General features: G+C 47.1%; 1 protein-coding gene across 2 annotated transcripts in view; it reads left to right on the top strand.

The window, feature by feature from the left end:
- The window catches only part of WAC (WW domain containing adaptor with coiled-coil), a 63,152-nt gene that overhangs the window by 31,786 nt on the left and 6,941 nt on the right, over positions 1-24,425 (top strand). For both annotated transcript variants that reach the window (XM_040434337.1, XM_040434338.1), the window contains one exon: positions 22,107-22,361. In XM_040434337.1, coding sequence (XP_040290271.1) covers positions 22,107-22,361 — 255 coding nt within the window. The remainder of the gene's footprint in view (positions 1-22,106; positions 22,362-24,425) is intronic.

Raw genomic sequence — 24,425 nt, 5'->3', positions numbered from 1 at the left:
ATTATTTTCCCTTATAACCATGTTATAAGGGAATATAATAGCAATGATCGGGTCCCCATCCCGATCATCTCCTAGCAACCATGCGTGAAAATCGCACTGCATCTGCACTTGCTTGCGGATGCTTGCAATTTTCACGCAGCCCCATTCACTTCTATGGGGCCTGAGTTGCGTGAAAAATGCACAAAATAGAGCTTGCTGCGATTTTCATGCAACGCACAAGTGATGCGTGAAAATCACCGCTCATGTGAACAGCCCCATAGAAGTGAATGGGTCCGGTTTCAGTGCGGGTGCAATGCGTTCACCTCACACATTGCACCAGCCCGGAAATCTCGCACATGTGAAACAGGCCTAAGTGTTTCAGTTGCAAAAGCTTGGAGGGACTTTTAGATGCCAAGTGGAACTGGTGATCACAATGGCAGGTGTCATACACCTGCAGATCCCTCCTTCAGCGAAAAGGATATCTACACCTTTGGGGGCATTTTTTTTATTGCATTGTACTCAATTTGAGCGAAAAATATTTTTTTCAAATGGTTTTTATTACAAAATTTTGAGCCACTGTCTCTGTGCAGCCTTGGGTTTCTGTAGTAGCAGTAACTGAACTCTCTTCCATCAGGCAGCTCAGCTGATGGCGCCTTATCTCTTTCCCTATAAACACTCATTAAAGCTCAGTTCTGATCTTACTAGATTAAATAAATGTTTATGCTTAGTAATTTAGATATAAGGGTTATTAGATGACCGGCACAAAGTGAAAGTAAAGAAATTATTTTTAGCCCAAAATGAGTAATATGCAATCATAAAAACATTGCCCCCAAAGTTGTACATAGCCTTTACTGAATAGGTAATCTGATTTCACGTAGAAACTACTGTGCCTATAAAATGCTTTTGGATTTTCATTGAAGTTGAAGCGTTCTCACTTTTCTGCCTCCGAGGAGTCCTTCTTTTCTCAGCTCATGAGGGCCCCTAATCACCAGGGAAATGATTCCTTTGCATTGATTGCTGTGTGCGGAGATCCCGCTGTGAGTATTCCCCCATAGTCTCATGAATGTTAATGATCTTGGAGAAACTGTGTTCTTGTTGCTTGTAACGACCATAGTTGAGATTTAATTTTCCAAATCGTATCCAAATGAAAGTCCAACACTCATCTTCAGGATGCTAGTTAATGAATTAAAGGGAATCTGTCAGCAGTTTTGACCATGCTAAACAATTCCCAGCACTAGGTAGGTAGGGGCTGGGAGGGCAGCACAAACATACCTTTTGTGAAGCTTTTATCATCATGAGTATTGTAAATATTCTCTCCAACCAGGAGACTGCTACAGCTGTCACTCAGAGCAGAGGGGAGGGGTTGTAAAGCAGAGAGCACTCAGAGCACTTTCGTTATTTTAATATTGATGATCTATCTTTAGGATAGGTCATCCATATCAGATTTGCGGGGATCTGACACCTGGCACCCCCGCTGATCAGTTTTTTGAAGAGAAAGTTGCACTCCGTGCCAGCGCAGCCTTCCCTTTATTGTTTACCTGCTCGCCGTCGACCATCGCGGCGGTGAGCAGGTGTAATTACAAGTGAGCGGTCCCATTTACTTCAGTTGGACGGCTCCTTCCTATTCAAGTGTATAAAAACGAGCCATTCCATAGAAGTGAATGGGACCGCTTAGGTGTAACTACTGCAGTGTCTACGGCGAGCAGGTTAACAAAAGGTATGTTTGTGCTGCTCTCCGTAGCCCCTACCTAGTGCTGTAAATTGTTTAGCATAGTCAAAACTGCTGACAGATTCGCTTAAAAAATAAATTTTTAAAAACTCCTTGATTCCTGCTGTTGAATCTGCCTATCCCATGGATGCTCAACCTGCGGCCCTCCAGGTGTTAAACTACAACTCCCACAATGCCCTGCTGTAGGCTAGCTGTTCGAGCATGCTGAGAGTTGTAGTTTTGCAACAGCTGGAGGGCCGCAGGTTGAGCATGCCTGGCTTATCCCTTTCCCGACATGTGACGTACTATTTAAAGATGGTACCCGCTACTGAGCTCTGTGAATCCTACTTTCACTTTGTACCAGTCATCTAATAACCCTCATCTTTTAATTATTTAAAGGGGTTGTCCGGGTTCAGAGTTGAACCCAGACGTACCTTCACTTTCACCCCGGCAGCCCCCCTCACTTGAGCATCGGAGCAGTTCATGCTCCGATGCTCTCCTTTGCCCTGCGCTAAATCGTGCAGGGCAAAGGCATTTTTTGGAGATCCGGTGACGTAGCGGGGCTGCCAGGAAGCCCGGTGACGTCACTGGCAGTGATGGGTGGGATTTAGTGCTAAAGCCCGCCCATCAGAGCCGGTGACGTCACCGAACACACTGCCGGGCGGAAGTTTCTGCCCGGCAGTGTGTTATTGTAAACAAAAGAGCCCGTGTCCTGCGCAGGGCGACGGATCCTATCGGAGCATGAGATGCTCCGATGCTAGCTGCAGGGGTGAAAATAAGGGTTTGTCCGGGTTCAGCTCTGAACCCGGACAATCCCTTTTAAGGTCCATTTACATGGGACGATATTACAGCAGATTGTCAAGAAGGAAGCGTTCCTTCCTGACAATCTGCTGACCGCTGGCAGTGTAGTCCGCTGCATTTACATGCAGCGATCTCCTCCAGAGTATGGGGAGCGATCTCCAATGCCATTCCTCTTCCACATAAGGACTCGTTTGCCGGCAGGAGATAGTGTTTACATTGCACCATCTGCTGTCGGGTTTGTTTCCAAGTGGTACCTGTTTCATCTAAAGACTATTAGCGATAATCCCTATTAGCGATAATCTGTGCGATTCTTGGCCTGTTTTAAAGGCCCCTTAAGAGATCATAAATACTTAAGCCACATTCTTATCAGTAAGATAAGGATTGAACTTCCCTGTCTGACAGAAGACAGAGAAAATTTTGATTCTTCTATTAGAGCATCTCGGCTCTGTACAGAAAAAAGGGCTCCATATTTTTTAATAAAGACCAATTGAAAAAAATGATTTTTAGCTCAAAATGAGTACAATGCAATAGAAAACAAATTATGAAGTGCAATCTCCCGGCAGCATGTTATGGAGCAGATTATATAGTTTTGAAGGAAAAGATTTAAAGGCTAAGTACACTTTTTGGGGGCAAATTATTTTTTTTTTGCTGCAAATTTTGATCCCCTTTCTCTGTATAAGGCTACTTTCACACTAGCGTTTTTGCTGGATCCGGCAGGGATCAGCAAAAACGCTTCCATTACTGATAATACAACCGTCTGCATCCGTTATGAACGAATCTGGTTGTATTATCTTTATCATTGCCAAGACAGATCCGTCATTGAAAGAAATGGGGAAGGATACGTTTTCTATTGTGTCAGGTTGTCAGAGAAAACAGATCTGTCCCCATTGACTTGCATTGGGGGTCATGCCGGATCCGTCTTGCTCCGCATCCCAGGACGGAAAGCAAACTACAACATGTTGCGGTTTGCTCTCCGGTATGGGAACGCAACTAAATGGTACGGAATACATTTTTGTGCACTCTGTTTTGTTCAGTTTAGTTTTGTCCCCATTGACAATGAATGTGGACAAAACTGAAGTGTTTTTTTCCGATATTGAGCCCCTATGACTGATCTAAATACTGAAAAACTAAATCGCTAGTGTGAAAGTAGCCTAACTTTGAGATTCTCTAGTAGCAGGCTCTGTATTTTTCCTGTTTTCCATCAGGCAGCTCAGCTGACGGCTCCTGATTTATGACCACCTAAACACTCATTATAGCTCAATGCATGCAGGACTTTTTTGTCTGCTAAAAAAGATATAATACTCCTGAACGTTAACAGATTTTACCCCAATATAGTCACTGGGATCTGTTGGGCTTAGTTTCTGTCCTTTATGTGCCCCATATTTTCCTTCTGCTCCTATAAATGAGCAGAACATGAATAATAGCGCTGAATGTGAACTTGACCCTACACAGTCTTTACACACCACTATATATCAGACTGCTCTGCTCATCCTACATCATTTACTTTGTGGCTTTTTTGGGGGGGGGGGCGGGGGGGCCGGTCAGTGGCATTTTTTTTCCAAAATGCAGCAAAATAAAGTTTGTTTATTTTATCATGTGATTTACCATAGGCTTCTAAAAAATACTCAAAAAATATTTGGGCCACCTAAAATAAAAGCCCATTAAAAATGCATGAAATTCATGCCACAGGAAAGTGTATGCAGGAGACCGGAGCATGCTTTAGGGAAAGTTTTGTTGGAAAAGAAAAAATTAGTTGAAGCTTTCCATCTACTTTTATCAGTCTTACTGATCACCTTATGTAAAGTAGGCCAGGCTGAGGTCACACAAGCAACATGCGGCTGGTGCCCCGCACAGGATTCTCAGCCGCTGCTGTGAGATAATGTGATTGTGCACTGGGGATTGTCACAAGCGTATTGCTGGCTTGGTCATTCAGTTCCTTCTGCAAGCATCAGCTTGAAATGCTTTCTTGGTTACTGGTGATGAGTATGTGGGTAATACTATATCTCCTTATGCAGAGCGCCTTAAATGGTGTGAGGAGTCTTATAGGCCAGGTAACGCTCCTTCAGAATTGTGGGAAGAAGGTATGCAAATGAGCTCTTAACAGGCTTGTTAAGAGCTCATTTGCATACCTTCTTCCCACAATTCTGAAGGAGCGTTACCTGGCCTATAAGACTCCTCACACCATTTAAGGCGCTCTGCATAAGAAGATATAGTATCCCCCACACCCTGACCTAGGCCTCTCATCCAGATAAGTTAGTACACTCTGCTCCGCACTGATAAGGGGCAATCACCCCGAAACAGTTGTCTGCAGATGAGATGCTGGCTTAATTATCAGTCGTGTCTCAAGGCTTTGATTTGATAGGTTAGCTACTTTACATCTGGTGGCTCATTTGCATACCTTCTTCCCGGACAGGTGTAAAAAGTCTTCGTGCAGCTTTGCACTAATGGCATCCTGTGGTAACAAATGGACAGTAGGGCCACCTGCACATATTGCAGACTTTGCAAGTTTTTTCCATGCGGATTCTCGTGTGGAAAAACTGCAGCATAATTCAGGACCCGCAAAATGATTGAGATCTGACAAATCTCATGTACACTTTACTTGCGACCTTTTGAGTTTCTCTGCACTTTTTTGAAGTGCTGAGAAGTGGCAGGACTTAACGGGAGGGCAGAAAATGGTGGAAATTATAGCTGAAGTCTTCAGATTTCAGTTTCCTGGACAGGACAGAGATGCGCCTGATTTAAGAGGCTTCTGCCTCTTAATAAATTAGGAGCTTCTCACGCCAGTGCAGGGAGATAAAGACTGGTATATGGATGTGCCAGTCTCGATAAATGTCCCTCTTCATCTTTACTTTTCATCAGACACGCAAAAATGCATAAGGGAGCATTTCACACTAGTAACATACTGTAGCAGTGGAGGAAATATATCAACAATATCTAAGACATGGAATAATGTGAGCACCTAATTACAGGAATAATCTCCGATACGTACAGAGGAAGGAAGGTGCATTTTAATGAATTAGAAGTACATTCCAGGCAGAAATTACATCCAACGAATGTCATCATCTAGAAATACCGCACCACATCAGAATGCTCTAAAGTGTAGTAAAAAAGCTGTCTTTTGCGGACCCATAAAAGTGAATGGGTCTGCATCCGATCCATAAATAATGCGGATCGGATGCAAACAAAATAGACTGCCGTGTGCGTAAGGCCTAATTGTGCTGCTGATCAGTCAATAAACAAGCTCATTTGCTTCTTTCATCAGGGTGTTAGATCTGTTATTGGCAGCAAGTCTCCCTGTGTGATCAGATATTCTGATAATGACACCCCCGTGTAGGCGATCGCCGCAAACCGCAGGTCAATTCAGACCTGTGGTGGTGCCATCGGGTCCCCGTGGGGCTGTAGGGGGGACCCGATGGCATGGAAGGCAGCGCGATGCCTTCCTTAGGCTTCGCGCTGCCTTCCGGTGACGAGCCTGTGAGATCCAGCACCCTGGATCTCACAGGCCGGAAGCTGTATGAGTAATACACACAGTATTACTCATACAGCCAATGCATTCCAATACAGAAGTGATTGAATGCATTGTAAAGGATTAGACGCCCAAAAGTTCAAGTCCCAAAGTGGGACAAAAAAAAAAAAGTGAAAAAATAAAGTTCCCCCCCCCCCCCCCCCAAAAAAAATTAAGTTTCAAGTAAAAATAAACAAAAATGTCATTTTCCCCAAATAAAGTTTAAAAATAAATTGGTAAAAAATGGGGGGGGGGGGGGGGGGGAGAGAGTATACATATTGGGTATCTCCGCATCCCTATCGACCGGCTCTCTAAACATATCACATGACCTAACCCCTCAGATGAACACCGTAAAAAATAAAAACTGCTAAATAAACCATTTTTTTTGTCACCTTACATCACAAAAAGTACAACAGCAAGCGATCAAAAAGGCGTTTGCCCACCAAAATAGTACAAATCTAACAGTCTCCTCATCCTGCAAAAAATGAGCCCCTACCTGAGACAATCGGGCTCAGAATATGGAGACACTGTCTTAAACATCATTTTTTTGTTTTAAAAACTGTTATTGTGTAAAACTTACCAAATATGTATACTTTTTTATTTATGTATCGCCGCATTCTTATCGACCGGCTCTATAAAAATATCACATGACCTAACCCCTCAGATGAACACCGTAAAAAATAAAAAATGTGCTAAAATTTTTTTTGTCACCTTACATCATAAAAAGTGTAATAGCAAGCGATCGAAAAGTCACACGCACCCCAAAATAGTGCCAATCAAACCGTCATCTCATCCTGCAAAAATCATACCCTACCCAAGGTAAAATTATGGCTCAGACTATGGAAACACTAAAACATAATTTTTTTTTATTTTTTTTTGCTTCAAAAAAGAAATCATTGTGTAAAACTTACATAAATAAAAAAAGTGTACATATTGGGTATCGCCGCATCCGTGATAACCTGGTCTATAAAAATATCACATGATCTAACCTGTCAGATGAATGTTGTAAATAACTAACAAAAAATAAAAACTGTGCCAAAACAGCTATTTCTTGTTATCTTGCCTCACAAAAAGTGTAATATAGAGCAACCAAAAATCATATGTACCCTAAACTAGTACCAACAATACAGCCACCCTATCCCGTAGTTTCTAAAATGGGGCCACTTTTTTGGAGTTTCTACTCTAGGATGCATCAGGGGGGCTTCAAATCAGACATGGTGTAAAAAAAACCAGTCCAGCAAAACCTGCCTTCCAAAAACCGTATGGCATTCCTTTCCTTCTGCCATGTGCCTGTACAGCGGTTTACGACCACATATGGGGTGTTTCTGTAAACTACAGAATCAGGGCCATAAATATTGAATTTGGTTTGGCTGTTAACCCTTGCTTTGTAACTTGAAAAAAATTATTAAAATAGAAAATCTGCCAAAAAAGTGAAATTTTGAAATTGTATCTATTTTCCATTAATTCTTGTGGAACACCTAAGGGTTAACAAAGTTAGTAAAATCAGTTTTGAATACCTTGAGGGGTGTAGTTTCTAGATTTGCTTCTAAACTTCTAAGCCTTGTAACATCCCCAAAAAATAAAATGTCATTCCCAAAATGATCCAAACATGAAGTAGACATATGGGGAATGTAAAGTAATAACTATTTTTGGAGGTATTACTATGTATTATAAAAGTAGAGACATTGAAACTTGGAAATTTACAATTTTTTTATTTTTTTGTTGTAAATTTTGGCATTTTTTTTAATAAATAAAAATGAAGTTTTTTAACTTCATTTTACCAGTGTCATGAAGTACAATATGTGACGAAAAAAACATCTCAGAATGGCCTGGATAAGTCAAAGCGTTTTAAAGTTATCAGCACTTAAAGTGACACTGGTCAGATTTGCAAAAAATGGCCAAGTCCTTAACTGGACACTGACAGGCCCTATAAACATATTTAGTTATTCCTATGCAGTCATAGATCTATTAAAGTGTATTCCAATGATATAAGAGTACCCCCTGTCCGCATTGTAAACCTTGTAAAGACAACTTTATATTGATCTGTCAATCACATTTCTTTATGCCCAAGGGGCGTTTTTTCTCCTACCTTCGTGCCCAGCCGCACCTCAACTGTCGCTTCCTAGCGCCGCCCAGCTCATTATTATTTAGCGCCGACCGAGAGAAGAGCACTGGATTCAATTACAGGCTTGGGAGGGTGCCGGCGCATGCGCAGATGGCCCGATTGAGGCATGCGCGGCAACTGACAGGATCGGGAAATGTAAGAGCCGCCCAGCGCAGTGAATAGTAATAAGCTGGGCGGCGCTAGGAAGCGACAGTTGAGGTGCGGCTGGGCACGAAGGTAGGAGAAAAAACACCCCTTGGGCATAAAGAAATGGTATTGACAGATCAATATAAAGTTGTTTTTACAAGGTTTACAATGCGGACAGGGGGTACTCTTATATCATTGGAATACACTTTAATAGTTCTATGACTGCATAGGAATAACTAAATATGTTTATAGGGCCTGTCAGTGTCCCTTTAAGGTGAAATAAGCTGAGTCCTTAAGGGGTTAATGTACTGTGAATAACTGCCATAAAAAAATAGAACATTTCCTATTTTGTCAGTTTTTTCATGGACAGACTGCCCCCATTCAATTAAATGGCCGTTTTTCAGAAAGGCATCTGTGGGGAAAAAAAACACCTCAAAAAGTGGGCCACTTTGCTGTCGTCTGCATATACTCTTATTGTAGTGTACAGTATATAACTGGTATTGACATCCCCTGTAACAGTTTTATTTTTATTTATTTTTTGCCTCCTGGATCAACTTGCAGGATAACAGGCTGAACTGGATGGACAGATGTATTTTTTTCAGCCTTATAAACCATGTTACTTTCTTACTGTCGTCTAGTACTGTACTGCAGTGGGTGACCTCTGATTTTGTCGCTTGCCCCTAATATTGCCCTGTGATATACAGTGTGGTTGTGTATTCCATATATATTTTATATGTGCTGATTTGCGATCACAGGCCCTAATCCTTTCTCTTGGCTTGAGGTCCACTTGTCAGCGAGATAGTGTCGGCAATATTAGGATAACAGCCTGTATTTATGTGCGCGCACCTACATGTGGGTGGAAGTTGTCATTTTGGTGTTCTCCGGGAATTAAGAAAATGAAACTACTTAAATATTACTTTATTATAAATATATTCCCACATAACTTATTTATAATGGCTTGTTTTGTCTGGGGAGTAGTCATCAGGGGAAACAAAATGGCCGCTGTCCCATTATTTCACACAAAACCTTTCCTGATCACACATGAGGACTTTACAACACTGAGGTAAAGAGCTGCTGCCTCCTCCTCCTCCTCCTCTCTACTTGTCAGGGATTATGATCCTGAATACATATGGTAAGAACTTTAGCTGAATCTCTGGGGAATTTAGTTCATGAGGAGACATGAAGTACAGAGGACGGACAGGACAGACTGGTAATAGAGACTGCATACAAGAGCTGCTGCTCATCAGCCACACCTCACCCTCCTCTCATGTCTCCTCAGCATCTCCATTCCCACAGAGATTCACCTGTATGAGGCAGCTCTTTACCTCGTTACCTACTGTTGTGAAGTAACTTTTCCTCCTGTGTGATTAGGACAGGTTACATGTGTACTACTAGGAAGGTGGCCATTTTATGTCTCCTAATGATTGCTCCCCAGGCAAAACAAGCCATTCTAAGTAATTAAATGTATTTGGTAATATATTTATTATAAAATAATAGTGTTTTCATTTTTTTAATTCCTGCAGAACCCCTTCAAGTAGAAACGGGTTCAGAGTACGACACGGGCGACATGTCGGCTCTGATCTGTTTAACTAAATCCTTGTATTTCCCTTGGAATAAAATTTTTAAAGCATATTTTCGTAGCGGCTTGCATTGCGCCCTTATTCTTCCTCATCTATGAATAAATGGATGTGACCAAGAAGGGACTTGTCCCGCCGACAGCCAGTGTCAATTTATTCATAAATTCCAAAAGTATTAACAGAGGAACGGTAGAGCGTAATGTTCTAGTAAAAGACTCTTCAGAATTGTTGTTCTATGGGGAATGCAAGTAAATCGGACAAGTCAGGAGAGCCGTCACATTCTCTGCTACTGCATGTAATAGAAATGATGTGATGGTTGTATTATTACCCATGATGGCCGGCACCCCTACATAAATCTATCTCGATTGTCTGAAATGCTGTGTGTATGGCTTTATCTGTGATCACCTCCAACCTTAGACATTGGAACTGACCAGATAAGCGAGTGGTCCACCACGGGGCGGTTGCTTTTATTCTAATGTGTGTGGCAGCTTTACCCTCTTATGACAAAAATTTTTAATTTTTAAATTGGTTTCTGATTTGGAATAATGTAGTAGTGATACAAATGCTGTGTTCACATCTGTATCTTGGGCTCTGATCCAAGCCGCCATTGCCGATTTTTTAATTTTTAAAAAAGAAAAATAATGCTATATTCAGCACTGTTTTATGGTAACTCAACGTAGACCGCGTTGGGACCCTGAAAGACCCCATTATAAGTATGTAGGGTACATCTTTTGGCGTTGTGAACAGAGCTTAAGGGTAGGTTCACACTTTAACCAATCCGGCAGAGAACAGCCTGGAGTTTACCTGATTCAGTCTAGCTAGATGCTGCTTTTCACTGCTGGCCCCCATTGACTATAATGGGACATGGCCACTTTCCGACGTAAATGCTGCTTTTTAGATGGAAAAAAGTTGCATGCCAGCAAAGTGGCCGGATCCCATTAGTCACTGAGGTTCTGCAGTGAACCGTAGCCTCCTGCTAGGGCGCATATGTTGGACTTTGGCAGGCTGTTCTCTGCCGGGTCGAGTTTTAAAGGGATCTTGGCCCATTAAGAATGCAGTCCCTTTTGCAACAGCATGGTATAGAGCAGGAGGAGCTGAGCAAATTGTTATATGGTTTCGTGAGAAAAGATTCAGTAAAATTTATTGATCTAAACCCCTCCTTATTCTGCTTGGGGTGGGTGGTCTTATCAGTGATTGGCATTCTTCCCTGCATTTGTTTATATAGAGATGACTGCCTGCCCCCCAAGATAGCAGTGCCAGGACCCCCCCAATCACCTTGCTCACTACAAGCTGCAAGTACTCCTAGTGTGCAATGGGAGCAGCGCTTGGCACTGTTAAGCCCTTAGATTCTGCGGTCAGTACATCCAGAGGCAAGGTCTAATGGGCAAGGGGCCATGCACACAACTGTGGTTTTGGTCCACATCCGATCCTCATTTACTTGTGTCAGTCGGGCCGCAAAAGATGCGGACAGCACACCGTGTGCCATCTGTATGTCCATTCCGCAGTCCCGCAAATAAAAAATGTTCTATTGTCTGTTTGCGGACAAGAATCGAGTTCTACACAGAGCCGGACGTTCCGTTCCACAAAAAGCGGCTGTTATCTGTGTGTTCCAGATCCACATTTTGCAGACCGCAAAAAACGGCTACGACATGAGCCCTGAGGCCACTTTCACACGAGTGAGTGCAACCCGTGACGTGAACACGTAGCACCCTCATTAAATCAGGACCCATTCATTTCAATGGGTCTGTGTACATTAGTGGTTTTTATTTTTTTTACGCATCAGTTTTGCGTTGTGTGAAAAACTCGGAATGTTCTATACTGTATTCTGCGTTTTTCAAGCAGCCCTGGCCCTATAGAAGTGAATGGGGCTACAGTGAAAAACGCATTGCATCCGGAAGCATGTGCGGATGTAATGCGATTTTCACTGATGGTTGCTAAGAGATGTTTGTAAACCTTCAGTTTTTATCACGCGTGTGAAAAACGCATCAAAACGCATTGCACCCACGTGGGAAAAACTTAAAGGGAATCTGTCACCTGCTTTTACCATTTTAAGCTGGCACCATCGCTATGTTCACTAAAGTACCTTATTTCCAGTACCTTATTTTACTTTATTTTGTTTTGTAGTTTTGATATAAAAGCGCTTTGTTATGCTAATTAGGGTCCAAGGAGCCCAAAGGCACGTTTTTTTCACTCTCCGGAGCCCAGTGATGCCCCCCTGCAGTGCCCAAAAACGCCTCCTGATCATCAAATAACCTCCCACAGCCCCGGCAAATGGTTCCGCTCCCTCCCCACGTCATAGTCTACCTTATAGAAATGCCCCGTCCTTCTTCCTGTCTGCGGCCAGAAAACTCGTGCAGGCGGAGTACTGCCAGCGGCCTGCGCGATCATCAACCTCCTGAGGGCAACAGCCTCAAAAGTCTCACTGGGCATGCGCCGAGCCCAGTGATGTGACCTGAGCGCTGTTGCCCTCAGGACGTTGATGAGTTTTCTGGCCGCATAACATAACATAAAAAGCGCTTTTATATCAAAACTACAAAACGAAATAAAGTAAAAAGAAGACTGCTGGAAATAAGGTACTTTAGTCAACATAGCGATGGTGCCAGCCTAAAATGGTAAAAGCAGGTGACCGATTCCCTAACTGAACGCAATCGCAGACAAAACTGACTGAACTTGCTTGCAAAATGGTGCGAGTTTCACTGAACGCATCCGGAGCCAATCAGTCACGCTCGTGTGAAAGAGGCCTTAATACTGACATAAAATAAACTGCAAACAGTGATTGGGTTGTGTGCTGAAGACCCTTTGTGCGATTCTACAGACCTCCACCTAGGGTTGGACGATATCAAAAATATTTCCACGATATTAAGAAATTTATCGCGATAAATGCCCATTTAGAAGAAAAAAACACTTGGGGCCACAAGGATACGTTACACTGTATGGGGGCGGCCACAAGGAGACGTTACACTGTATGGGGGCGGCCACAAGGAGACGTTACACTGTATGGGGGCGGCCACAAGGAGACGTTACACTGTATGGGGGCGGCCACAAGGAGACGTTACACTGTATGGGGGCGGCCACAAGGAGACGTTACACTGTATGGGGGCGGCCACAAGGAGACGTTACACTGTATGGGGGCGGCCACAAGGAGACGTTACACTGTATGGGGGCGGCCACAAGGAGACGTTACACTGTATGGGGGCGGCCACAAGGAGACGTTACACTGTATGGGGGCGGCCACAAGGAGACGTTACACTGTATGGGGGCGGCCACAAGGAGACGTTACACTGTATGGGGGCGGCCACAAGGAGACGTTACACTGTATGGGGGCGGCCACAAGGAGACGTTACACTGTATGGGGGCGGCCACAAGGAGACGTTACACTGTATGGGGGCGGCCACAAGGAGACGTTACACTGTATGGGGGCGGCCACAAGGAGACGTTACACTGTATGGGGGCGGCCACAAGGAGACGTTACACTGTATGGGGGCGGCCACAAGGAGACGTTACACTGTATGGGGGCGGCCACAAGGAGACGTTACACTGTATGGGGGCGGCCACAAGGAGACGTTACACTGTATGGGGGCGGCCACTATTATAGTGTATGGGGGCGGCCACTATTATAGTGTATGGGGGCCACAAGGAGACGTTACACTGTATGGGGGCCACAAGGAGACGTTACACTGTATGGGGGCGGCCACAAGGAGACGTTACACTGTATGGGGGCGGCCACAAGGAGACGTTACACTGTATGGGGGCGGCCACAAGGAGACGTTACACTGTATGGGGGCGGCCACAAGGAGACGTTAATTGTTATACTTTTATGTCATTTTTCACCATTTCGGATATCTGTAACTAGTCAATTGACTTCTAGTAACAACAAAAACATTACAGGGTTAATTCAGCCTCTCCCTCTTATCAGCCCCCTTTGGTAACTCAACCCCCCCCCCCCCCCTTAGTATTAATCGAGGTGGCAGTGGCCACAGGGTCCCCCCATCATTGGTGACAGTGGGCAGTGCCCTCCCTCCCCAGTATAAATCATTGGTGGCAGTGGCCACAGGGTCCCCCTCCCATTATTGGTGGCAGCGGGCAGTTCCGATCTGAGTCCCAGCAGTGTAATGCTGGGGCTCCGATCGGTTACCATGGCAGCCAGGAGTCAAGCTACTGAAGTCCTGGCTGCTATGGTATGTTAGTGAGCAGCATTATACTCACGTGCGCCGTGGCCGCCGGTCGCTCCTTCTGTCTGTGCGGCGCATTGCTAATGCTTATAGCATTAGCAATGCGCCGCAGAGACCTATGAGAAGGAGCGCCCGGCGGCCACGGCGCACGTGAGTATAATCCTGCTCACTGCCCCCTAACGTGCAGAGACTGAAGAACATTCCCGGCACCCGACCTCTGAGAGGACGCTGTGATCCGCGCAATTAACCCCTCAGGTGCCACACCTGAGGGGTTAATTGCGCGGATCACAGCGTCCTCTCAGAGGTCGGGTGCCGGGAATGCGAGTCACAGAATTCCTTCCCCCACGCCGAACTGCTAAGAGCGCCGCCGCAGGCGGCCAGCAGGTATTGGGGACATTTGCACGAGTACAAGTACTCTGCAAATGTCCAGTATCTGTTCATGCTGGGGCGGGCGGCCGCAGATTTAGAAGCGGTCAGCGCACATGACCGCTTCTATGACGTCACGAAATACAGTTTATTAGGAAACAGCAATATCGCCATATCGCCGTTATTTTAATACCGCGCTATATCGCGATACCGGTATATCGCTTAACCCTACCTCCACCCATAAAACAGAATAAAAAGCAATCAAATAGTTGTGTGTAGGCCAAAATGGAACTAATGAAAAAGCATCTCGTACTACAAAACACAAGCCCTCACACAGCTCCATCGTTAGAAAGTTAATATAGTTATGTCTCCCTGAATGAGGCGACTGTTCTTATAGTGCAGTGGTATAACATAACCTTTACATAATTGGTATTGCCGTAATCCAAGGATGGCTAACCCGAGGCTCGCCAGCTGCTGCAAAACTACAACTCTCAGAATGCCTAGCCTGCCTACAGCTATCAGCCTACAGCAGGGCATGGTGGGAGTTGAAGTTATACAACAGCTGGAGAGCCGCAGGTTGGCCATCCCTGCCATAATCGTTCTAACCCACAGGATAAGGGCTCATGCACACGAACGTATTTTCTTTCCCTGTCCGTTTCAGTTTTTTTGCAGACTGTATGTGGAACCATTCATTTCAATGGTTCCTCCAAAAAAAACAAAAAACGTGAGTTACTCTGTGTGCATTCCGTTTCCGTAGGTCTGTATTTCCGTTCCGCAAAAAAATAGAACATGTCCTATTATTGTCCGCATCACGGACAAGGAAAGGACTGTTCTATGAAGGGCCAGCTGTTCCGGTCTGCAAAATGTGGAATGCACATGGATGTCATCACTTTTTTTTTGCGGACCGCAAAATACATAGTCGTGTACATGAGCCCTAAAAGTAACTTATTTGCGGCACACGGTTGAAGATTTAGAATGCAAAGAGAGAGAATTGAAGAATTGCTGTTTTGTTTTTTGTTTTCTATCCCCCCATCCCTGAAAAAAAAAATGATGTAAAATTTTTTAAGTACCCCATTGTTGGGAAATTTGACAATGAAAAATAGTGGAAAAAAAGCTTGACATTAGACCTAAAATAGCCTCGGCATTAAGAGGTTTGTATGGAGCCAATACAAAAAAATGGCTGTGAAGTTGGTCATACACTTCAGTGCAGTTTCACATTCTGAGCGCTGTGATCAGCTCTCCTTTTAGTTGTCGATACCCCGAGCATTTGCGGAAATGCTTGGCTGGACACTGTGTGGCCCTTCGCAGGCTTTACAAACTTGTATAGTTAAGACAGACGTTTATTTTAAAGTGTACCTGAGTTTTTAAAAAAGCTTTGCGTAACGGCTGTGCTTCTTTGTACAGTCATTAATGTGAGGGGAGCAGCTATGTTTTGGCTCCTGTAAAATCTTTCAGCCATATTCCCTGGTTCAGCTGCACAGCTAGATGCATTTCTTTCACAAGCGGGGGCATCTCCTTTTTGTGGAATCTGTGAGCACTGTACTGCTGAGGAGTCCTTTTCCTTACTTCCCACTGTTTGTTTTGAGCTCCAGAGCTCTCAGAACACATTGACGGGGGAATCACACATGAGGCTCCTGTGACGTTCAGAAGCAGTGTAGAAGCAGTTCTATCAGGCTCACGAGCTCAGCTAGTTCTGACATGCCCCCACTTCCTTTCAGCCATTTTCTGTGCCTGTTACTAGGGATAAACAGGCAGTGGGACTGCAATTTAGGTGGAAGTGAGACCCCTAGTGGCCATGACTTTACAGCTATTTCTCGCCCAGTTTCCTTGGGGGACACAGAAGACCTTGGGTATAGCTCATCTCCCTAGGAGGCGTGACACTAAGTGAAGACTGTTAAGCCCCTCCTCCACAGCTATACCCTCAGCCTGGAGAGAGAGACTGCCAGTTTTTGCTTAGTGTCCAAGGAGGCAAGACACTCCCTGCTCTGCAGGGCTGCTTTCTCCTTGTTTCAATTTTAGTTTTTTACTTTTTTATTTTATTTTTGTTCCAGATCATCAGGGATAACAGAGACGCACTAGACCTCTCTGTTCTCCCGGGGTTGAGCTGCGCCAGTGCCGGTCACCCGCACTGCTGCCTCCCCCACAGAAGGCAAGGTGGATCAGGGCAGCCTCGCTCCCCTACATCCCGCCAGCGCAAGGGTCGCCCGCACGCCAAGTCCCTCTCCCAGCGTCCTGCCACTACGGTGCCAGTAGCTGAAGGGGCGACCCTGCTGGAACGGACCGAGGGTGAAGACGACTATGGTGAGAGAGAGGCTTCTCCAGCCCTACGTCCCCCGTCCCCCCCGGTCTCCTGCGTGCCTGACCCTATACTGGGCCTATGGACCCTTCTGCCCATGCTAGACCTAGGCTGGCTCCTGGGCTGTCGCAGGGCGACATTCTGCTCCCTCTCTCCTGGCCTCCAGGACATTGGCACCCTTCTCCCTACAAGAAGAATGCCTAGGGAGCTGCGGAGGTCCGCAACTAGCTGCCCCTGATGGAGGGGTTATGCAGGCGTCCACCCTCACAGACCCGGTCTCAGGGTCCCCCTCCCTCTTACCGGCCACTACTTCAGGGCCAGAGGGCCCGCGCCTTGCTGCCACTGACCCTCCCTACTCTCACGGACACCGTTCCAGGGGAAAGGAGGTTGTAGCTGCCGGCCATATGGAGCGCTGTTCTAGGCAGGTGCCCGCTCCAGGGGTGAAATGGCTGCCGGGTGCAGGGTCCTCACTTCCGGACAGCTGGGTGGGCACCGCGGCCTGCAAAATGAGCGCTTCAACAGCCCCGGCCGACCGTCGGAACAAAACTTGTGTTCCACTTCAAGGCCGCGATCCCGCTCTATCCGGGTCCCCGGCTCGCGGGGTGGGCACCCGCGGCCGGTATGTGCCGCTCCGTAGGCCCGGCTGGTACTTTAAGTACTGTGCGGCCCCGGTCATCCGGGCGCCGCAAAAAATTTAGGCCCCGGCTCTTACGGCCCGCGGGGTGGGCACCCGCGGCCGGTATGTGCCGCTCCGTAGGCCGGCCGGTACTTTAAATACTGTGCGGCCCCGGTCAGCCGGGCGCCGCTAAAAATTTAGGCCCCAGCTTCACGCCCTACTAGGCCGCAAATTCAGGCCTCTGTTGGAGGGGGCTGGAACTTCTCCAGGCGCGAATTCTTCCCGTCTGGAGGTTCCCCCGCCCCCAGAGGATCGCAGTGCCGCCCCCCAGGCCGGATCCCTGTTAACCCTTTGGGTACAGGCCGGCTTCCGATGGGCCTGTATGGGTGGATCTGTGCCCTGTAGGTGGCCCCCCCCCCTTTTATTTTATTTTTTTCTGCCTCAGTGAGGCTGTGTGTTAAAAAAAAAAAAAAAAAAGTTTTTATTATATATATGACTTGTGGGCTGCGCAGGACGCTGCAGCCTCATCTCAGAGTGCTGCCTGTATACATGCCCCCCTTCCATAGGCGGCATGGTGTCGCGCTCCCCGGCTGCGGCGCTGCCAGGGTCTTTTTTCCCCTTCTAGGTGGTTTTCTTGCCCTTTCCGCGCTACGGCGCTGGTCAAGTGCATGCCTTTTCTGTAGGCAACATTCGTCACCCTCTCCAGTTATGGTGCCTGCCATGTGCAGGACCCCCCTCCTGGGCGGGATACTGCACTCTCCCTAACTGCGGGTTGGCCTTGTGCATGATCCCCCTTTCATTGGCGGCCTACTGCAGTTTCTCCGGATACAATGCTGGCCATGTGCACGACCCCCTTCCATAGGTGGAACACGGCACTCTCACTGGGTTCGCTGCTGGCCATGTGCGTGCCCCCCTTCCATAGGTGGAACACGGCACTCTCACTGGATTCGCTGCCTGCCATAGGCATGACTCCCTTCTGTGGACGGCATTCGGCACTCTCACTGGATTCACTGTCAGCCATGTGCATGACCACCTTACATAGGCGGTATGATGTACTCTCATTGGATTCACTGCCGGCCTTGGGTATGCCTCCTTCCCGGGTGGCGGCATACATACACTCCCTCGGTCGGTGGTTGTTCTCTCGCCGGTACATTGTTGGCCATGTGCATGACCCCTATACATAGCGGGGTGCTTGCACTCTCTCTGGATCCGCGGCCGGCCATATGCATGACCCCTCTTCTGTGGGCGGTGTACGCACTCTCACTGGATTCGCTGCCGGCCATGGGCATGCCTCCTTCGGTGGCATACACACTTTCTCACCGTCTGCTCGCATTCTCCCTGGATGCGATGCTGGACATGTGCATGACCCCCCCCCCCCTTCCTTTTCTGGGCGGCATACTACACTCTCACCAGATACGTTGCTGGCCTTGAGCATGGCCTCTAACATGGGTGGAACGCTTGCGCTTCCATTGGATACGGTGCTGGCCTTGTGCGTGACCACCCCTCATTCCATGGGTGGAATTTTGCACGCTCACAAGATTCAAGGCTGTCCTTGTATGTGCTGTACTGGACTTGCACATGTTCCCCTTCATTGGCGGAGTAGTTACACTCTCACGAAATTTCGGGTTGGGTGAATTGTTGCACACTCACTTAATGCTAAGATAGCCCTGTGCATGCCCCCCTTTTTCACTAGGTGGACCTCCTGCGTTCCTGCTGGATACTGTGTGGCCATGTGCATGGCGCCTTTCTGGGCGAAGTATGGTATGCCCTACTTCTCTGACGTAGGTACGGCCTTGGGCATCACCCCCTTTTTGGGGCAGGCCTTTGCATTCTTGCCCACTGCAGTTTGCCAGGTACATTTCCCCCCTTTTTCGGGGCGGTCAGTTTGCGTTCCATCGCATACCATACTAGTCTTGTGCATAACTCCTTTCAGTTTGCACTCCTGTAGATACTGTGGCACTCTGTGGCTGGCCCTCTTCGCTGAGTGATATTTTTGCAGTGAGCGGACGTTCTTGTGCGTTGTTTCCTTCTCGTCCCGTAGGTGGGTTGGCCTTCTCACTGCTTACGGGGCTACTCGTACGTATGCCTCCTTTCCTCCTGCGACATACTTTTTCTCTTGGGATACGATGATTGCCGCAAGCCTTGCACTATTCTCTAAGGAGATCATTCTGTCCATCTGTGTAAGCCTAAGGTGTTGTCCAATAAACAACAAATGAATACCTTATATTTAAGTAGACGGGCTCTACTGTTCGCTACTGCACAGAGCTGGGTGGTACTCATTCATTTCGTTGGCCCATTTGTCCTTCCGCGGCATTGTTTCCCTGTGCTAGTGGTCGCATGGTCGAGAGCGCTGTCTGCAGCGCCCTTCGCATTTTATGTTGGCTCTGGCGGGACTACGGTCCCCTCGCCTAATACCATTTCCTCCTCTTCGGGTGCAGTGTGGTATGATTCTTTCCGGATTGGCGCCCTCGGTGCTTCAGTCTGATCTGCTACCAGGTTCGGGCCGCTATTCTTGGGAAGGTCACCCAACTTCTCTTGGGTGCTCGCTTATACAGGTCTGGGGGACCTCCACCTTGGGTTCTTCAGGGTATTCGCCTTCTGCGAGGCGGTGAACCGGGCGTCTCTGTGTAGCGGTGTTCTGCTTTTGAGCTGTCCTATGGCCTCTCTGTTGCCCACTCCCCCTTTCGGTTGGAGGGTGTTATACCGGCCTCTGTCTCGCCTGCCTTTTCTCGCCGGCTCTGTTTGGCTCCCATTCGGTACAGATCATTCCGATGTGGCGTCTGTTCCGGCCACGCTTCAGAGGCTGTTCCTTCACTGCCCTTCCCTCTGGGGAAAGCATGGTTGTTCATGTGGATGGTTCTGGTGTTCCTTTTGAGTCTCCCTTGTCCACACTGGCTGTACTAGCTGTGTGCCTAGTTACCGGGTCTACCGTTTTCTGTCCTCCCGCTGGGTGCAGATTGCGTTTTTTCCATTTTAGGCAATGTTTCTGCTTTTGGATTCACCTTCTCGGTAACTTGGGAGGACTACCATTTGGTCAGGATTGTCTTTTAAATCTCCCACACCGGAACTGTAGTCCGTCTTCCTGTGGTGGCTACATTGGCTTCGGCTTTAGCCTGTCTTGTCCTGGCGGTTGCTGGGGGACCCTTCGGTTCCTGTCCGTTTGTCCTTCTGCTTCCCCACTCTGGGGGGATACGGGACAACCTTGCTCGGGGGCCGACGGGACCAGTTCTACCGACTGTTCTACCCGTGTTACGGGTCTGCGCCTGATCATTGGGTTTTCACCCGCTTGCCCAGGCAACTCTAGTGGGCTCGCTAGTGTTCGCTTCTAGCCGAGTTTTTCGTCCAGGATCTGTGGTAGGACTTAGGGTTTTACCTGGGGTTCTGTGGGAAGCTGGGCGTTCCCCCACTCTGCCTTTCTCCATGGTTCTGTCTTTCTCCAGTCCGGCCTGGACCTGGGGCTGGGACTCTGTTGCTTGAAGTATCAAGTGTCATTCCTGTCCTTCCTCTTTCAGCGTTCCCAGGCCCTCTGGGCCTGTCAGGAACTTCTTCCATGGAGCGGCTCTTGGGTTCCTTTGTACTGTCCTCCGGTACCGTCCTGGGAACTACATACTAGGCTCTTGGCGCTCCAATTTTTCCTTGGAGCCGTTACAGAAGTTCCCTCTACTAACAGTTGGGTTTCTGTAGCCATCGTGTCTCTGATGGGTGCCTGAGTGGCGGCCCTTCTTGTTCCGAGCCTTCTGTCTTCCCCCAGGACAGGGCTGTTCTCCATTCCGTCTCTTCCTTCCTTCTGAAGATGGTGTTTGTCTTTCATTTCATTGAGGCAGTCGTCCTCCCCTTCCCACCCCAGGGAACGGACACTTCACCGATTTGGACGTTGTTTGGACCTTGCAGTTTTTACTTGGAGATCTCCGACTCTTGTCGACATTCGGTCTCTTGTGTTTCCAGGAGGTCCGCGCAAAGGGTTGACGGCCTCCAGGGTGGCTTTCCTCCGCTTTCTCAGAGTGGCTCTTGTTGTGGTTGCCGCACCAAGGGCAGGGTTCTGCTTTTGGTGTCACCATTCATTTGGCCAGAGTTGTCGGTTTTTTTCCTGGGCCGGAGGCATTAGGCTTCGGCCATGCATTTGTGCAAGGCGGTCACTGGTCTTCCTTGCACACCTTACCGAGTTCTACAGGGTGCATACTCGGGCTTCGGCGTATGCTGTTTCGGGCCGCCTGGTCTGCAGGCGGCGGGGTTTTTTGATGCCTTCGGGTGCTTCGCCTTGGTGCTGTGGTCCCTCCCCCTTTGGACTGCTTTTGAACGTCCCAAGGTCTTCTGTGTCCCCCAAGGAAACTGGGCGAGAAAACGAGATTTTTGTATAACTTACCAGTAAAATCTCTTTCTCGCTCTTTCCTTGGGGGACACAGCACCCACCCATTCTTTGTTCTTCTCTGACTGTTTCCGAGTTTGTTTTACCCTTTGGGTAGTTGGCTTGTTGGTTCCAATTTTTGGACTTTGCCTTTTCTCACTACTTGGACACGCAACTGGCAGTCTCTCTCTCCAGGCTGAGGGTATAGCTGTGGAGGAGGGGCTTAACAGTCTTCACTTAGTGTCACGCCTCCTAGGGAGATGAGCTATACCCAAGGTCTTCTGTGTCCCCCAAGGAAAGAGCGAGAAAGAGATTTTACTGGTAAGTTATACAAAAATCTCGTTTTTTCAGGTGGATGCAGGCAGTTTTTTTAAATGAAGTGATTTAGAAATGGGCTTTTTACACCATTGTCTATTAAATGAAATAACATTGTGTGAAAGGACTCTTTTTAAAGATGTGTCTAACAAGTCTCCTCTTTCTACCCCCACAGACTCATCATCTGCTGAGAAACCATCCTGTACTACTCCCTCTACATCATCTGCCCCTGGACTAAATCCCTCTTCCGGGCCTCCCGCCGCCTCCTCCTCCTCCTCCTCCTCTTCTACAGTCCCCGTGTCACCGGTGTCACAATCACCAATTTCTTCACTATTGCAGGACCCCAATCTCCTGCGACAGCTGCTTCCTGCCTTGCAAGCCACTCTACAGATTAACAATTCTAATGTGGATATCTCCAAAATTAATGAAGGTACATAAAGCCAGCCTCCTTCCTTTAAATGGGTTTTCTGGTCATTTGAAGTTATTCTCTATTCACAGGATAGGGGATAACTATTTAGATCAGTGGTGGTCCTACTGCTGGAACAGATCACGTGGAAGGGGTCCCGATGACGCAATGGCAGGTTAGAAGTTGTGCAGTTCCGCTCCATTCATCCCTATGGGACAGCGGCAGACAGTGTAGTGCAGTCCTCTGCTGTCTCTGGCAGGCTTATAGTGTGTGAATGGAGTGGCAGTAAGAATCCTGGACTGTGACTCCATTCATATGGGGGTCCCAGTGGTCTGGACCCACAGATCAGGCGAGGGTCATAATCTGTGATGTGTCAAATAGAGATGATATGTGCTCCATGACTGACAAAAGTGAAACAGGGTTAGAAGATGAGCAATTCTTGCAGCCAACAAGTATATTTTTTTTTTACATTTTAGGGCTATGTCCACATGGGAGGGACACACTCAGGGTGTTTTACAGGACCAGCACTGTGGATGCAGAGTAAAGTGATCTATGGTCTTAAATCATCAATATTTCAATTTATGCTCCTTTTTTCTACCCCTAGATTTCATTCTTGTATTGGGTAAAATCTAAGGCAAATTTAGTGACAAGACTGCAGGGGAATTTCCACTATGGAATAGCGACCAAATCTGCCCTGTTAAAGGAGACCATAAGAAATGAAACTGGATGCGAAGTAGAAAACCCCTTAGGGATCGTTCACTCGGCGTCTTTTGCTGCAGAACTTTGGCTTGAGACATGCACCGAGATTTCGCCTGAGGTTTGGGAGGTTTCTGTCTCCCATTCATTTCAATGGAAGGCAGCACCGAGATCGTTAAGCTGCCGCTCCACGATTCTCAGTGCTGCCCACTATTAAAATAAAAGAATGGGAGGCAGAAACCAGGGTTGGGGAGGGAGGGGTTCCACATTACTATTTTTTGTTTTTTATAAATTGTGGCATGCTCTGGCTTTAGTGTTTTTTTTTTTTCCCTATACGCTAATATGCTCTATAGGGGGAAAAAACATCGGTAAAAAAAAGTGTGACCAAAAAAAGCGTGGAACATGAAAATCAGGCGTTTTTAAAGGCCTTTTTCTTTTTTACCACGTTTTCCTTGTGAAGGACGCATGACAATGTCTTCCCTGAATCTCCCCATTTAAAAAAAGGTGCCAAAATGGCTTAAAGAGGACCTTTCACCGATTCTTACCCTATGAACTAACTATACAGACATGTAGAGCGGCGCCCGGGGACCTCACTGCACTTACTATTATCCCCGGGCGCCGCTCCGTTCTCCTGCTATGCCCTCCGGTATCTCCGCTCACTAAGTTATAGTAGGCGGAGATACCAGTCCCTAAGTTATGGTAGGCGGAGTCTGCCCTAGCGCTGGCCAATCGCAGAGCTCACAGCCTGGGAGGTTATTTTCTCCCAGGCTGTGAGCTCTGCAATGTGATTGGCCAGCGCTAGGGCAGACTCCGCCTACCATAACTTAGGGAACGGAGATACCGGAGGACATAGCGGGAGAACGGAGCGGCGCCCGGGGATAATAGTAAGTGCAGTGAGATCCCCGGGCGCCGCTCCACATGTCTGTATAGTTAGTTCATAGGGTAAGAATCGGTGAAAGGTCCTCTTTAAGAAATAAAAACTCACTCCCTGGTCCCTTTTTGATGTAGGAAAGTTGTTTTTAAAAACATTTTTCCTAGCAGTCAACCCTTTATTAGATAAAACTCTCTCCTCTCATCCATAAAATCCCCTTGCTGGAGAGGGGAGCTGAGGGTAGTTTTAGTTCACCTACTACCCGTTTTACTGGCAAAACTGTCAGCAAAATTATTCTGATATTCTGTCATGCCTGTTTATTTATGGGGTAAGAAGTGTTGGGTTTAAGTATGGTCCAGCTAGAATATTCCTTTATAGTTTTATTTAATTTTTGCAGAATTTTTTTAGATTTGGACACTCTGTAGAAGACAGTGCTATGTATCTGGAGTCCTTTATCTGGAAAAACGTGGCTTTGCTGCCCCCAGTTGCATGATTTATTTTAACTGCAGTGTCAATATGTA

This window comes from Bufo bufo, chromosome 5 (genome assembly GCF_905171765.1).
Source record: "Bufo bufo chromosome 5, aBufBuf1.1, whole genome shotgun sequence".
NCBI classification, from domain to species: domain Eukaryota; kingdom Metazoa; phylum Chordata; class Amphibia; order Anura; family Bufonidae; genus Bufo; species Bufo bufo.
Note: the sequence above shows the minus strand (reverse complement) of the source record. Positions and strands in the feature narration are given on the sequence as shown.